At 54.4% G+C, this 16,445-nt stretch overlaps 1 protein-coding gene across 1 annotated transcript; it reads right to left on the reverse strand.

Annotated features, from left to right (window-relative positions):
• Nucleotides 1-843: 843 nt before the first annotated feature.
• On the reverse strand, nt 844-16,018 carry POLR1E (RNA polymerase I subunit E). The gene is made up of 12 exons (XM_062207938.1): nt 15,848-16,018; nt 15,261-15,364; nt 14,169-14,245; nt 12,549-12,634; nt 12,092-12,150; nt 10,804-10,948; nt 6,913-7,020; nt 5,879-5,975; nt 4,369-4,502; nt 3,450-3,531; nt 2,776-2,907; nt 844-1,136 (listed from the first exon to the last, which is right to left on the reverse strand). Exons 1-12 carry the CDS (start codon nt 15,921-15,923, stop codon nt 977-979), a joined length of 1,260 nt encoding a protein of 419 aa, XP_062063922.1. The 5' UTR covers nt 15,924-16,018; the 3' UTR covers nt 844-976.
• Between the last annotated feature and the right edge of the window lie 427 nt (nt 16,019-16,445).

Raw genomic sequence — 16,445 nt, forward strand, 5'->3', positions numbered from 1 at the left:
GTGGCTGGGCCCAAGCACTTGAGCCAACATCTGCTGCCTCCCAGGGTACATCTGCCAGAAGCTGGAGGGACAGGGTTGTGGCACAACGACTTACGCTGCCTGTGACATCAGCATCCCATATGGCACTGGCTCAAGTCCTGCACTTCCAGTTCAGCTCCCGGCTAATGCACCTGGGAAAGCAGCAGATGGCCCAAGTACACCAGACCTGATGGAGTTCCAAGCTCCAGGCGTTGGTCCCAGCCACTGCAGCCATTTAGGGAATGAACCAGCAGATGGAAGATCTCTCTCCATCCCCAGCCTGCCCATAACTCTGCTTTCAAATAAATAAAATTCAAACAGAAAACAAAAAGATCAGAAGCAGGAGAGCCAGGACTTGAACCAGCACCCCAATATGAGACATGTGCATCCCAAGCAGAGCTTAACTTGCTGTGCTTCCAGGCCCACCCCTTAAGCCACTTTCTTCATAAAATACTTAGAATTCTTTGTTTTCTGTATTGAAGCCTGAGTCATCCCTGCAAGTGCGGCTTTCAGAGCTGGCCACCGTGGTGGCCTCCTCTGATCGGGCCCCAGTGTCCTGCAGCAGGGTCTAAGTGAGACAGTTCCAGCAACCCCACCCCACTGGCGACCCAGTTAGCTCCTCTTCCAGCCCTGCTGGGCTAGGTCCTCCCATCACACACCCCGCCAGTTCTTCCCACCCCAAGCCCGGTGCTGCCAGTTAGGTGTGGCTCAGAGTTCAGCCTGGTAGAGCTTCCAGCTGCGGCTGGTCCAGCCCCACCGTCCCCTGTGTCCACACACGAGGCAACCTGCGAGACAGTGCTGCTTACAATCACACCGACACCAATGGAGGGGGACGTCCAAGCCATCGTCACTTTATGTTTCCACTGGGAGGCTGGCTTCTGACCCGTGCCAGGCTTTCTTCCTTTCTTTTTAAAGATAAACACGGAGATGCACAGAGGCAGCAGCCACGCTGCGCAGTCTAGGTCATCCTCCTGCGCTTCGTCTGGAGGTCCGAGGCTTGGGCCGGCGGCAGCGGGATGCACAGAGAGCCCACTCTGCGATCCTCTTCCCTGCCGGCTGCCACGCACACCTTCTTCTTGGAGATCTTCAGTCTCATGGCCTTGGCTATCTCCATCATTCTAAGACATGGACAGAACAAGTGGGGGAGAGAACCTTCAGGATCACTTTGAGAGCCGTTCGCCGGAGAGCAGCCTTGAGGACAGTGTCCCACAGGTGGAAGTGCACGAGCCCCCTCCCACCCCTCAAAGCCAGCAGACAGACAATTTCATTTCACTGTGCTGTTACAAAATATCCAGAGGCTGGAGCCAGCGCCATGGCATAGCAGGTAGAGCTGCCGCCAGTGACGATGGCATCCCGTATGAGTGCCAGTTCGAGTCCCGGCTGTTCTATTTCTGATCCAGCTCCCAGCTAATGGCCTGGGAAGCAGTGGAAGATGACCCAAGTGCTTGGGCCCCTCCACCCACGTGGGAGACCTGGAAGAAGCTCCTGGCTCCTGGCCTCGGCCTGGCCCAGCACTGGCCATTGCGGCCATCTGGGGAGTGAACCTGCAGATAGAAGACCTCTCTCTGTCTGTCTCTAACTCTTTGAAATAAATAATAAATCTTGTTTTTAAAAAAAAGGAGGAGGGGGCCGGTGCTGCGGCGTAGAGGGTTAAGTTGCCGTCTGCAGTGTGGGTATCCCATATGTGCACGGGTTGGAATCCTGGCTGCTCCACTTCCGATCCAGCTCCCTGCTAATGGGTCTGTGAAAGCAGTGGAAGATGGCTCAAGTCCTTGGGCCCCTGCATCCACGTGGGAGACCTGGAAGAAGCTCCTGGCTCCTGGCTTCAGACTGGCCCAGTTCCAGCCATTGCGGCCATCTGGGGAGTGAACCTGCAGATGGAAGATTCTCTCTGCCTCTCACTCTCTGTAACTCCATGTTTCAAATAAAAATAAATCTTAAAAAAAAAAAAAAAAAAAAAAAGGAAGAAACCATTGCCAGGTGAAAGAAAACTAGGCTCTCTATATCCGGGTCCTCCCTTTCTTTACCGACAGCAACCTGGAGAGCAAGCGGGACCGGGATGAGGCGGCTGCTGGGATGTGACAGGCGCCGGGCCTGCTCCCACTGGTCTTTCAGCCTCGCTGCTGTGGGCATGCTGCCCAGGGCTGGCCCTCAGAACCCCATCATCAACTGCTGGAGGAGGGGAGGCTGGGCTGTTACAGAGGCCAACTGACCGCACCTGTCAGGACCCAGGAAGCCCACCCCCAACATGATCAGAGGCCGTGTCACCCAGCTCCCCCGTCTGCTCCGAGAAGCTCACACGTGACACCCCTGCCACAGGCTCTGCCTTGCCTTGGACCCTCCCGGGCAGCCCCCTCCATCTGAAGGGGGAAGCTCTCGCTAAGCTACAGCTGGGCTCTCAGAACCACACGGACAGAATGCCTCCTCAGAGAACGGGAGCCTGCTTGGACCTGCAGGGACAGAACGCCCTGGAAGGCTCCAGTTTGAGGCTCAACAACTCCCCATGGGCTGTGACAAAGTCACAGGCCCTCAACAAAGTCGGGCCCTCCTCTGACCCTCGCGTGGCTCAGTTGATTTTAGGGAAACTGGTGAGATGATCGGACAGATTCTAACCCTGCGCCTCGCGGAGAAGGCGTCAGCAGTGGCTGAGCACTTACTCTCCGGTGGTGTTGCCAGGCGTTCCCCCAGGCCTCCCCAGCTCTCGATACAGGCAGCCGCCCCGCCCCGCCCCGCAGCTCACTGCTCTCCATCGCTCACCTTTTCTCACTGAGCTTCAGGTCCCTCTGCAGTACGGTCAGGTCAACCTGGAAGTCGTTTATGTGCAAAGCAAGTATGATCACATATGCTGTGATCTTGGCCTTCATAGAATTCGAAATCAAGTTCCGTAAACTGCAACATCAATGGCAAGAAAGGAGAAATAAAATTACACTCTAGGACAATTTCTCAGAGCCGGAGCCCCTACGTGCTCACGCGCTTCCTAAGAAAGGAAAGGAATCCGGCTGGCATCGCCTGTGCCTCCCTGGGCGAGGGGTGCAGGCGGGGCAGAGGGAGTGAGTCCACACTTGACCCCAGCAGCGGCCCAGCCTGGCCCCGCAGCTCAGCAGGGCTGTGGGCAGAACAGCCATCCCAAACCCAACGGCTGCCGATTCTCCCACGTGCACGAAGGAGCAGGCAACACGCCAGGCACAGGGCAGGGAGGAGACCCAGGGCACACTTGGGGTCACCCTTCCCCGTGCGCTAGGTCTGTGGGCAGCAGGAAGGGCTGTGAAGTGAAGGTCTCCCCACGTGGGTGCTCCCAGGGCCTGTAACACTCAGCGCCTCCTCAACCTGCTTGGCCCCAGAACCTCCCAGCCCCCCAGCCGGCCATGAAACTGAATCCCACCCCTCTGTGTCCCCTCCACAGGCATGGGCCCCGGGACGCCAGGCCTGACCTGCCGTTGTTGTAGGTCAGGCAGGTGAACTGCTTCAGCAGTTTGGTGCTGATGATGTGGGGAACTCCAGGTCCCAGGGCACCTACAACACAAAGCAAGTTCCACCATTTTCTGCAAACCCCGAGGCCACGCCTCACCCAGGCACTGGGGGAGGAGCCCAGCAGCCAGGCCACTGTGAAGCCCACCTGAGCGGGACGGTAGGCACAGGTGTGCGTGCGCAGGTGTGCTTCTGCCTGCAGAGCCCACCCTCCCGGAGACGCAGTGATGGCACCATGACAGGAAAAACAGACTCACCTGAGGCAAGGACACGGAGGATACAACGGAATATAGAGAAAAGCTGGGGAGAGCGAGGAAGGGCCAACAGGGTGGAAAACAAGGACTAAGCAGAGTGCAAACCGGTGCGCAGTCACATTCACAATGACCGAATACACCTGGCACTGACAATCTCAGGGGTCTCCTGCTGGCTTCCCACTCTGGCTGGGTGGCCTAGCCTCAGACGGCACCGGGGTGGCCATTAGAAACCGACTCTCAGGCCAGAAAGAAGCCGACCCACCCCAGACCTGCTCCCAGCCTCACCAGCAACATTACCTCCTTTGCCCTCGGTCACGGACGTTTGTGCTCATGGGCCCTCGAAACTTCCATGTGATTTACCCAGAGAGGGCGAGCGCTAGCTCTGGAGAGCCACTGAGCAATCCCGTAACCCCAGCTGTCCCCACTGTCTGACGAGCACAGGTCCAGGGAGAAGAGAGCCCCCGTGGCGAGGCCCACCCGCAGGCCAGCAGCAGCAACAGGAACCACGCTGCTGCCAGCGTCATGCAGAGACCGGGCCACTCGGCCTCTTCCTGCTCTCAGCAGAGCTGCCCGAGGAGTTACGGGCCCATCGGAAATAGCCAGAATAAAATGCCCATTGGGGCCTTACTTTTCCGCTTGATCACTTTCTGGGCTCGAAATTTGATGAGGGTGTCTAGAAACCACAGGCATCGGGCCTGGCGGTCTCGGCTCTTCTCGTCCGTCGGCAAACACTTCAAGGCTTCTATGACAAAGGAGCAGTGGCTGAAACAAGGCAGGACAGGGCAGGGGTGTCAGGTGAGACGGCTCTGTCGGGAACCGCTGCCTCGCAGCTCTCCCCATGCACGCTCCACGCTGATGAGGGATCGCTCGCAACTTTCCTGTACCAGGTGGGCTGTGGTACAGGGCAGGGCGCCACGAGGGGCCAGACAGCAAATATCTGTGTGGGTCTCGTGGTCTGCTACAACTATTCAGCTCTGCTGCTGCAGGGCAAGAGATTTTTTTTTTTTTTTTTAAGATTTATTTATGGCCGGCACCGTGGCTTAACAGGCTAATCCTCCACCTTGCGGCACCGGCACACCGGGTTCTAGTCCCAGTCGGGGTGCCAGATTCTATCCCGGTTGCCCCTCTTGCAGGCCAGCTCTCTGCTATGGCCCGGGAGTGCAGTGGAGGATGGCCCAGGTGCTTGGGCCCTGCACCCGCATGGGAGACCAGGAGAAGCACCTGGCTCCTGCCTTTGGATCAGCGAGATGCGCCGGCCGCAGTGGCCATTGGAGGGTGAACCAATGGCAAAAAGGAAGACCTTTCTCTCTGTCTCTCTCTCTCACTATCCACTCTGCCTGTCAAAAAAAAAAAAAAAAAAAATTATTTGAAAGGCACAGAGAGAGAGGAAAAAAACCTTCCATCCTTCTATCTGCTGGTGCATTCGCCAAATGCCTGTAAGAGCTTGGGCTGGGCTGAAGCCAGGAGCCAGGAACTCCATCCGGGTCTCCAACATGGGTGGCAGGAACCCAAGTACTTGGCCAGCAATTGCTGCCTTCCCAGACACATTCACTGGGAGCTGGATTGGAAGCAGAGTGGCTGGGACTCAAACCAGCACTGATATGGGATGTAGCAGTTTAACACACTGTGCCACACACCCAGTCCAGCCATAGACAGTATTTAGGTAAGTGAAGGGGGCAGTGTTTCAATAAAATGTGCTTTATACCTATTCAAAGGAAGTAGGTCAGACTCAGCACGAGGGCCACAGTTCACTGACCTGTGGTTTAAGGCTCAGGGGCACAGGTTCTGGTCCCAGACTGCCTGGGTTTGCATTTAATGACTTCAGCAAATCTCTTGACATCTCTGTGCCTTGGTTTCCTCATCTATAAACAGGGGCTAAGAATAGTACCGGCCTCCTAAGACTTTTTCTGTATTAAAAGAGGAAATGGCAAGCAAAGCACTTAGAGTCCATGCACTCAGAGGCCAGCGCTCTCCTTGGCCCTACCCTCAGCTCCTGGAAGCGCAGACGGTCAAGAACACAGCGGCTCATCCACATCCAGTGCTGAACAGACACACGTCCTCCTCACTGACGGGGAAGCCCCCGCCTCCTGTGTGCTCACCCCACCCCCGCCCCGGCCTCCATCCCCCGCCCCAGGTACCTGTTCTCTTCGGCCATCTTCAGGATTTCCTCTGACGTGACGCTCCGGAAGGCTTCAGCTGGGCCCTTAAGAGCCTCATACTCGGCGGGAGAAAGAACTAGCTGTAGGTCAGGAACACAGCCCGACCAGAGTGGAAACCTCCAACCGGCTGGATCACCTCACAGCCTCATCTTACAGAGGCCCAGAGAGGGGAAGACCACACAGTTTGTCAGAGCAGAGTTAGGGGACCCAGTTCTGACTCCCAGCCCAGAACCCCCTGCCCTGCAGGGCCTTTCCGCCTTCCCCTCCTAACCACAAAGCCACCACTGTAAGCGTCCTCCATCCAACCTGACAGGTCAAGTAGCAAAATCGGAAGCACCAACCAGGGCCAGCGCCATGGCACGGAGGTTAATCCTCCGCCTGCAGCGCCAGCATCCCATATGGGCCCCAGTTCTAGTCCTGGCAGTTCCTCGTCCGATCCAGCTCTCTGCTGTGGCCTGGGAAAGCAGTGGAAGATGGCTCAAGTCCTTGGGTCCCCGCACCCACGTGGGAGACTGGGAGGAGGCTCCTGGCTCCTGGTTTCGGATCAGCCCAGCTCCAGCCATTGTGGCCATTTGGGGAGTGAACAAGCGGATGGAAGATCTCTCTCTCTCCCTCTCACTGTCTGTAACTCTCTCTCTCAAATAAATAAATAACATCTTTAAAAAAAAAAAAAAAGAAGCGCCAACCATTCCTGTTACACAATCAGTTTGCCCCAGGCTTTGGGCAAGGCCAATGCAAGGTCAAAGTTGCATTTTATCTATTTATGGAGTAACCCCCTAGGGTTGAGCTGTAGGCATTTGACATTTTGCTAAGGAATGGGTCTGACTCCCCAGGGCAGGTCCCCCAGCTACCAAGAAAGCCTACGCTGACCCTGGCAAGTGGCACCAGGACAAATGCAGAAGTCTTGATGTTTTGTGATTGTCACAGTCACCCTGAGAGCCTGGCGCAAGCCATTCACAGCTCCCCATCCCAGCCTGTGAAACAAAGCAGCTTTTCTAGCACAAGAAGGATACGATCTTCAAATCTGTACACGTCTTCAGGCGTGGCTGCGTCAGCGTGGCAGGGAGGAAGGTAGAGGGAGTCGTCCTGCAGGTCATCCTGGGCGGCGTCGCTGACCAGAGCTTTTCAATAAAGGCAAGGTGGCGTCACCAGTGTCACCAGCTTTGGTTTCAGCTTCCCCAACACTCTTTGCAATCCACACTTGAGATCACAAATGGCCCAGAACCACCCCCACCCCGAGTCTGAAGGCTTCTGTCAAGGTGGCCTGAGCACCCCACAGGGCCGACCACTCCAGAACAAAGCAAACGCTACCTGGGCACTGAGAAGGTGGATAGGGCACGGTGCCCCTCAAGTAACTTGCAAGAAGAGTGAGCTAGTAAACATTTACAATACAAGAAGCTAGAAGTGTAGGCCATTCAAAATAGCTTCGATAAATTCTTTAACTTTTTTTCTTTTATTTGACAGGTAGAGTTAAAATGGCTGCTACAGCCAGCACTGCACCGATCTGAAGCCAAGAGCCAGGAGCCTCCTCCTGGTATCCCATGTGGGTGCAGGCGCCCAAGCACTTGGGCCATTCTCCACTGCCCTCCCGGGCCACAGCAGAGAGCTGGACTGGAAGAGGAGCAACTGGAACTAGAACCCGGTGCCCATATGGGATGCCGGCACCGCAGGTGGAGGATTAACCAAGTGAGCCACGGCGCCGGCCCCTAAATTCTTTAACTTTTAAAAGAATATCACTGCCCACTCTGAGTGGAAAAAAAAAATCAGAATATAAAATAGTAACTACCTTGTAAAAATAACCATTAACAATTAAGTATAATGGGGTAAGCGCTGTGGCACAGAGGGTTAAACAGCCCCCTGCAGTGCCAACATCCCATATGGGCACTGGTTTGAGTCTTGGTTGCTCTACTTCCAATCCAGCTCCCTGCTAAGGCACCTAGGAAAGCAGAAGATGGACCAAGTCTTTGGGCCCCTGCACCCACAAAGCAGACCTGGAGGAAGCTTCTGGATCTTGGCTTTGGTATGGCCCACCTCCAGCCACTGTGGCCATTTAGTAAGTGAACCAGCAGATGCAAGATCTCTCTCGTTCTCTCCCTTTATAACTCTTTCAAATAAACCAATAAGTCCTTAATAAAAAAAAAAGAATTAAGTGTGCATATAAACAGGAAGGGAAAAGAAAAGGAAAAAAGTAATCTGATTCTAGTAGGATGATTTTTAAATGTCATTATTATTATTATTACTATTGCTATTAGAAAGGTGGAGTTACAGAGAGGAAAAGGCAGAGAGAGAGGTCTTCCACCTGCTGGTTCACTCCCCAAATGGCCGCAAGGGCTGGAGCTGAGCCTATCCAAAGCCAGGAGCCTGGAGCTTCTTCCAAGTTTCCCACATGGGTGCAGGGGCCCAAGGTCTTGGACCATCCTCTGCTGCTTTCCCAGGCCACGGCAGAGAGCTGGATCAGAAGTAGAACAGCCAGGACTCAAACCAGCACCCTTATGGGATGCCAGCACTGCAGGCAGCAGCTTTAGCCACTATGCCACAGCACTGGCCCCTAAATGTCTTTCCATACTTGAGAATAAACTTAATAATAATAAAGTTGTTAAATTTAGACATTAAAGGATGTATCTGAATAAATGGAGAGAACTAGATCTATGTTCCTGGAGAGAAAAACACAATATCGTAAAAATGTCGATTCTCCCCATATTAACCGCAACTGGATTTGGAGGGCACCTGACAAATGATTCTTAGGATCATTTGGAAGGAAAAGCATGCTAGTAAAGTAACGGAGTAAAGTAACAGAGGAGGGTAAATTCATCTTATCAGACAATAAACCAGGTAAGAAGGCTACCATAATTAGAAGAGCCTGATGCTGCTACAGGAATAGCCACTCAGAACAATTAACTACACCACAAGTGTTTGAAGAATGCAGTAAAGTCATAAGGATGACTTGTAAAGAAACAACCTGTGGAGGGGCAGGCATAGTGGCTGAGCAGGTTAAGCTGCACTTGGGATGCCCGCATCCCATACTGGAGTGGTTCAAGTCCTAGACACTCCACTTGCAGCTCAGCTTCCTGCCAATGTGCCCCTGCTACCCACATGGGCAAGTCGGATGGAGTTCCAGGCTCCTGGCTTCAGCCTGGCCCAGCACCAGCTGTTGCATGCATTTAGGAAGCGAACCAGTAGACAGAAGACATCTGTCTCTCCCTCCCTGTCACTCTGCCTTTCAAATAAATAAATAAAAACTTTTAAACATCACCTGAGGATGGAGTTCAGAACAAATAGCTACTTATTTGGAAAATATAAAATTAGATATATACCATGTGCCAAAAAAAATTTTTTTTCATTGACTTTCTAAATGTCAAAAAAGTAAAATTGGGGGCTGGTGCTGTGGTGCAGCAGGTAAAGCAACAGCCTGCAGCGCCAGCACCCCATATGGGCGCCAGTTTGAGACTGGCTGCTCTATTCCCAATCCAGCTCCCTACTAGCATGTCTGGGAAAGCAGCGGAGGGTGGCCCAAGTCCTTAGGCCCTGGCACCCCCGTGGGAGAACTGGAAGAAGTGCCAGGCTTCTGGCTTTGGCCTGGCCCAGCCCCAGCCATTGCAAGCATTTGGGGAGTGAACCAGCAAATGAAAGATCTCTGTCTCTCTCTGTTTTTGAAATAAATAAATTAAAAAAAAAAAAAACCTACAAAAGTACTGAAAGAAAACACATCAAAATGTTTATATATTGCCAGCGCCGTGGCTTAACAGGCTAATCCTCCACCTTGCGGCACCGGCACACCGGGTTCTAGTCCCGGTTGGGGCGCCGGATTCTATCCCGGTTGCCCCTCTTCCAGGCCAGCTCTCTGCTGTGGCCCGGGAAGGCAGTGGAGGATGGCCCAAGTGCTTGGGCCCTGCACCCGCATGGGAGACCAGGAGAAGCACCTGGCTCCTGGCTTCGGATCAGCGAGATGCGCCGTCCACAGCGGCCATTGGAGGGTGAACCAACAGCAAAAAGGAAGACTTTTCTCTCTGTCTCTCTCTCTCACTATCCACTCTGCCTCTCAAAAAAAAAAAAAAAAAAAGTTTATATAATCACAGGCTGTGGAAACTGTTCCTAAAAATTACTAGAATTTAATAATGTTCCTTTTCTTGTTTGTACATTTGAGAGACAGAACAAGACAGATATATATAGAGAGAGAACATGTGAGCTCCCATCCACTGGTTCTTTATCCAAACACCCACCACACTCCCAGTGCACTCCCGAGCCTGGAGCCAAGAACTCAATCCAGGTCTCCCACAGTGTTGGGAACCTAATCACTGGAGTCATCACCACTGCCCCCAGGGCCTGCACTGGCAGGAAGCTGGAATCAGCTGCCAGAGGCAGGAATCAAACCCAGGTACTCAAAACGAGACACGCGGGTCTAACAAGCAGCTTAAGTGTTAGGCCAGATGCTCGCCCCCGAAACTTCCATCCTCAACAGAAAAACCTCTCATATTACTTGAACAGTACGCCCATCTTTCAACACATTTAAGTACGCAAGCTGCCAAGGACCAGAAACACATCCCCTAAGCCCAAAGTGAAGCCCGGCCTCCGAGGCTCACTTCCGTCATCACCATCAGCCTTCTGACCGAGGCCTCCCTGGACGCACAGAGTGAGCATGCGCTGCAGGCTGCAGGCTGCAGCCCTGCACTAACACCTGGGCACGCACAGACCCCTTCCCGTGCCTGGCTCCCCTACCTGCCTGCGAGCCACTGAGCAGGAGCACACTGGATGTTTCTTCTGACTTTCAAAGTCTGTCCCTGAGAAGGCCTCACCAGGAAGCAGCAGGAGGCCAGCCCTAGTCCCATTATTCCCACTCCAGGCTGGGTGAAAGGCCACAAAGAGAAAGCTGTCTAGATGAGCCACTCCCAGTCTCAGCTGCTTACCATTCACACCCTTTGTGTCGATGATATTCTCTGCAGCTTTAGCTACTGCGTGGTTCAAAGACTCGTTGCCAACTCTGTTCATTCTCCTGGAATTCAGCGCTCGCTTCTGTTTGGTGGTGCCAAAGGCTTCAATGCAAGAATCCATCTGTGCAAGACATAAATCCTGGTTACCAGGAACAGGCCAGGCGGGCACCACGACTCCTGTGTAACCACAGGAAACCCTCAGCCTCCCTGAGCCACCGACACCTCGCCTATAAACCAGGCCGTGCCTATACCTTGCAGGACAGTTAATGTCATCAAATGATATTCACAGACTTCATGTACTTATAAGCCAAAAGAGCTTTTTACAGAATCAACAGGGTGTCTCCACCAGTAAAACACTTGACTAGGATTAGAGTTGGAAAACCCATAGTGCACGGCTTACCATTCTCCCGTCCCGCCCTGTAACAGCCACTGTGAACAGATCCTCTCTTTTTCTCCTGAGCCAGGAGGAACCCTCACGCCCCTTCTCAGTTCAGTGCTCTCCAGCACTACACATTCAATCAATCTGCCATCACAGGGCGAGATGATTTTTTTTTTTTTTTTTTTTTTTGACAGGCAGAGTGGACAGTGAGAGAGAGACAGAGAGAAAGGTCTTCCTTTTGCCGTTGGTTCACCCTCCAATGGCCGCCGCGGTAGCGCGCTGCGGCCGGCGCACCGCGCTGTTCCGGTGGCAGGAGCCAGGTGCTTCTCCTGGTCTCCCATGGGGTGCAGGGCCCAAGCACTTGGGCCATCCTCCACTGCACTCCCTGGCCACAGCAGAGAGCTGGCCTGGAAGAGGGGCAACCGGGACAGGATCGGTGCCCCGACCGGGACTAGAACCCGGTGTGCCGGCGCCGCAAGGCGGAGGATTAGCCTGTTGAGCCACGGCACCGGCCGCGAGATGATTTTTATAGGGACCTTCTGCACTGAAACTCCTACTTTGCTTTAATGTGGAAGTTTCTAGGCACAAACACTGTGCCTAACTCCTCAACAGCAATACCATTCTACACCCATGAGCCCAGAGAACTGCCTCTGAACACTGGTACCCAGCTGCACTCAGCTGCCCCAGGTGGGAGCAGGCCTGGTCGGCCTCTGGGAGGCCAAGCAGGCCTCTGCAGGCAGAAACTGCCCAGAGGAAAACAGACTGAAGGAGCCAGGGGCAGCCAGGCAGAGCCCAGGGTTCAATAGGCTCGCTCTACAGATAGAGAAACTCAAGGCCTAGAAGGAATCTGCCTAGGGCCTCCCATCTCCGTTCCGTCACACTCACCTTTTCTCTGAAAGTTTTGTTCTGATTCTCCGGTGCCAGTTCACCCTCAACTGAATCATCTATCCAAAACACAGGATGCACACACATACACAAAAGAGAGAGAGAGAGAGAGAAAAGCACACTGTAAGTCCTACCAATATGAAGAACATTCAGTATCTCCTTGTGTGGCAGTTAATCTAAGGGCAGACATTTGGTGCGGTAGTTAAGATGCCTCTCGGAAGCCCGCATTCCACGTCAGACTGTTGTAGCCAACCAGGGAGGGAACCAGCAGATGGAAGATCTCGCTGTCTGGCTCTCACTCTCTGTATAACTCTGACTTTCAAATAAAGAAATCTTTTTTAAAAAATTAAATAAATAAAATTAATGACAAAATGTGTTTTGCAAATCAAGAACCCAAACCGATTCATCCAACACACCCACAAGCCCTGTTTCTGTGAGGGCCATGACTGCGACCTACCTGAAAACAGGGGCTGCATGTTGAACAACTCAGCATCATACACTTCCATTTGGCCAGAGGTCTTGTTCAAAATGCCCACAAAGTGCCTGGACAAAGAAGGAATAACGCCAGTGGCAAGGGGGTCACTCAAAAGCTGTTGTTTCTACAACTTCCTTCTTCCTATTTAAAACTTCTTAACCTTCCTGCTGGCCCAGCGGCCGTAAGTCTCTGCTGTAACAGGGAACCCTCTGGGGTGTAAACATCTAGAAAGACAATAGAATGCACTGCACACACACACAGATTTTGTGGTAGCAAATGCAAATTAAGTCACAGAGAGATCATTCTGACCCAGAGCGTCTTGCTAAGGCGATGAGGCAGTGTGGGCCGTTTAGAGCACATAGACATCAGTCCGCTTTCTATCGGGAACCACTTCCATGAGGTTCACTGTTGGGGACCACCACAGGGACCCTGCCAGCACTGTGCAGTCCCTGAGAGCTACAGATGTTCAGGCAGGACAGAGCAGAAGGCTGGGGGGGTCAGTGAAGGGCACAGCTGCCCAAAATCCTGCCATCAGCAAGGGCTCGATGGAGACCCCAGGTTCCTCTTTCCCAGCTGACAGCCTCTGTCTCACCAAATCCTTCCTCTGTATTTAGTGCCCAGGCCAGCATCAGGTAAGGTTTCACCCATTCCTGATCAGACATTGCAATCAGAGAAGAGGGCTGCCCTGGGGTGTGAGATGGTTACAAATGGGAGCAGTGCTGTGGCACAGTGGGTAAAACCACCATCCACAGCAGCACCATCCCACATCACGCCAGTTCGAGCCCCTGGCTGCTCCACTTCCGATCCAGCTCCCTGCTAATGGCCTGGGAAAGCAGTGGAGGATGGCTCAAGTGCTTGGGCCCCTGCACCCACCTGGGACACCCCGAAGAAGCTCCAGGCTCCTGGCTTTGACCTGGCCCAGCCCTGGCTGTTGTGGTCACTTAGGGAGTGAACTAGCAAATGGAAGATCTCTTTCTCTCTCTCTCTCTCTTTTTTTAAAAAGATTTTATTTATTTATTTGAAAGTCAGAGTTACACAGAGAAGAGGAGAGGCAGAGAGAGAGAGGTCTTCCATCCAATGGTTCACTGCCCAATTGGCCACAACAGCCAGAGCTGTGCTGATCCAAAGCCAGGAGCCAGGAGCTTCTTCCAGGTCTCCCACGCAGATGCAGGGGCCCAAGGACTTGGGCCATCTTCTACTGCTATCCCAGGCCACACCAGAGAGCTGGACTGGAAGTGGACCAGCTGGGACTCGAATCGGCACCCATATGGGATGCTAGCGCTGCAGGCAGCAGCTTTACCCCCTATGCCACAGTGTCAGCTTCCCCTCCACCCCCATAATTCTGACTTTCAAATAAGTAAATGAATAAATCTTTTTAAAAAGTTATAAACAATGCTACCAATGCATATTTTAGGAAAATGCAGCAAATATAAATCATGCATTCTTTCCAAGAAAAAAAAAAAGGCTTGAGAGCCCCAGGTACAGGCACACAGGCACTTGGCAAACCTCCTCAATTTCTCCCACTGCCCCTAAAATACAGACTAAGAACAGCAGTGTCAGTGCCGCACCACACCCTTCCCATCATCCTCCCCCCACCATTACCTGCACAGAGTGTTACACTTGAGGGCTCCAGTCCCAAAATTGTTTCCCACGTAGGAAAGTCTCTCTGTTTCAGCTGCCTAAAACACAGGAGAAACCCCATTCATGACCAAGGTTGAGAGGCAGTAAGCATCTTGCCTCATTCTTACATCTGCCAAAGCTTTCTAACCCAGAACCACAGTGGCTGAGATGATTCAGCCCCATCCCAACCCCAGCTCCAAGGTAATCTGCGGAAGTCCTGGGGGAAAGGCAAGAGGGCTTTAGAAACGGAAGCCACGGAAAGCACCAGCTTCTAACGGGTATGAGACGTCCCTGGGGGCCTGCACCACAGGACGTAAGCAAGAGGCTCTAGGCCGCCCGCACTTGCCAGTGTGCAACCAAGCGATTCTGCAGGCTACCTCCTCGCCCAGAGTCTAAGCCCGCCTTGATCCTCTGCACCCACCTCCCCCATGCCTGCTCTTCCCAAACCCTCAGGACCACAGCCACGGCTGATTCGCTCCCCGTAACCGCCAAGCCTTCCTGCTTCCCGGTTTTGTCCCTGTTATCTTCTTCACCTGGAACCCCAAATCTTGGCTGCCAAACCTTCCCTCCCCCTTCAGGGCTCAGCACGGAAGCACCCACCCCCAGAAGGGGCTTCTGGCAAGCCACTGAGCTCACTCTGCCCTGCACCCTCCCCACCGGGCCCAGAGCTCTGTCTACTGGATGTGTGTCCCGGCGGCCACTCCACACCTCTCTAGGGCACCATCCTGAGGCACAGGACTGCCAGCCACAGCCAAGTATGGCCTGTCGGTGTACAGAGGCACCGAAGCCCTGCTCCACAGCACCAGTGGCGCCGGGTCAGAGGGGGCTGTTTCCCTAACTCACCGCACAGGGATGCTGTGCCTGTTCAATAACACGTGCTGACAGGACACGTGGATGCACGCCCACCACTCCACCAGAAGTCCCAAAGCTGTGTGGAGCCTGTCCCCACGCCCCAAGCTGCTGGAGCCGGAGCTTTTCCAAAGGCCCCTAGCCATTTTCTCCTCTCCCATCCACCCACACCCCAGGGGCCTCCTAAGGCAGGCAGAGCAGGGCCCTGGCAGCCGCAGCGCTTACCAGGATCCGCTGACTCCTCTTCCTGGGGTTTGCGGAGTCGCTGCTCTGGTACAAGGTGAAGCGCATGTTGCCCGGGTTCTGCAGCTTCCCGTTGGAGAACTGGACTGTAAGAGGACCGCCCGACAATGACCATGGTGCATGGTGGGAGGGAGCTACGGCTGGATGGGGCTGGCAAGGAAACGCGGGTCCGTCCGAGAAGAGGGGACAGGCTGGTGGGGCGAGCGGGGCGGGGGCAGCTGTGACAAGAGGGAATGGCGGCAGGGATGAGGCTGACCAAGGGGCCTGGTCCAGACCTGGGGAGGGAGAATCCGCGCCCAGCGGAGAGAGGGAAAGGAGGCAGGTGGGAGACCTGGCGGGGAGGGGAGGGGAGGGGAGCGTCCCGGGCACCGCCCTGGGGAGGGGGTGATGGAGATGTCCTCATGCAGCTGGGAAGTACCGACAGAAAGGTAGCGGGAAGCCACATGGACCGGGCCGAGTCCCAGGCAGCGGTGGAGACGACAGGGGGCCCAGACGCACTGGGCGGGAAGGGAGACCTGGAGAGGTACCGAGCCGGAAGGGGAACCCCGCTCCAGCTCCGCGGTCCTCACCCAGTACAGCTTTCTGGCTCTCGTCAGGCTCCCCACAGTACAGCCACGTCGCACTCGGCAACACATCTGCGGCCATCCCGTCCGTCAGGCCACCAAACCCAGGAGTTTGGACAACTGCCGGCTCTGCAGCGACGGTCTTCACGCGGCGGCCGGGCTGAGCGGTGAACCGGAAGGGGCGTGGCCTCAGGGCACCGGCCGCGTACGCAACCGTGCGTGGCACGCCCCCTGGAGGAGCCGCGTGGGCCCCGCCCACCGCTCGCCCCGCCCCATCTCACCCGTCGCCACGCCCCCTTCTCGACCAGCAGGGCCAGAAGATCTTGCAACTGCAGCATAACTTTCCAGTAAGGCTTCCTCCCGCTCAGCGCGGTGCAGGTGGAGCACAGGCTGTCTCTTCTACCATGACAAATGTGTCTTCCCTAGGACTAGAAGGCCAAGTTTAAATTTAGAACCATCGGACAGGAATTTTTTGAGCCTAGGCTAAATGTGGCAGCTGGCGGAGGGCCACCCCAACTGTGAGGTGTCCCATACAAGACACGTGGCCGTGCAGCCCTTGAGACCAAGTATTGTCCAGAGCCTGGCAAGCATCTTGCTGCCTGGG

The sequence above is a fragment of the Lepus europaeus genome, chromosome 12 (assembly GCF_033115175.1).
Source record: "Lepus europaeus isolate LE1 chromosome 12, mLepTim1.pri, whole genome shotgun sequence".
NCBI classification, from domain to species: Eukaryota; Metazoa; Chordata; class Mammalia; order Lagomorpha; family Leporidae; genus Lepus; species Lepus europaeus.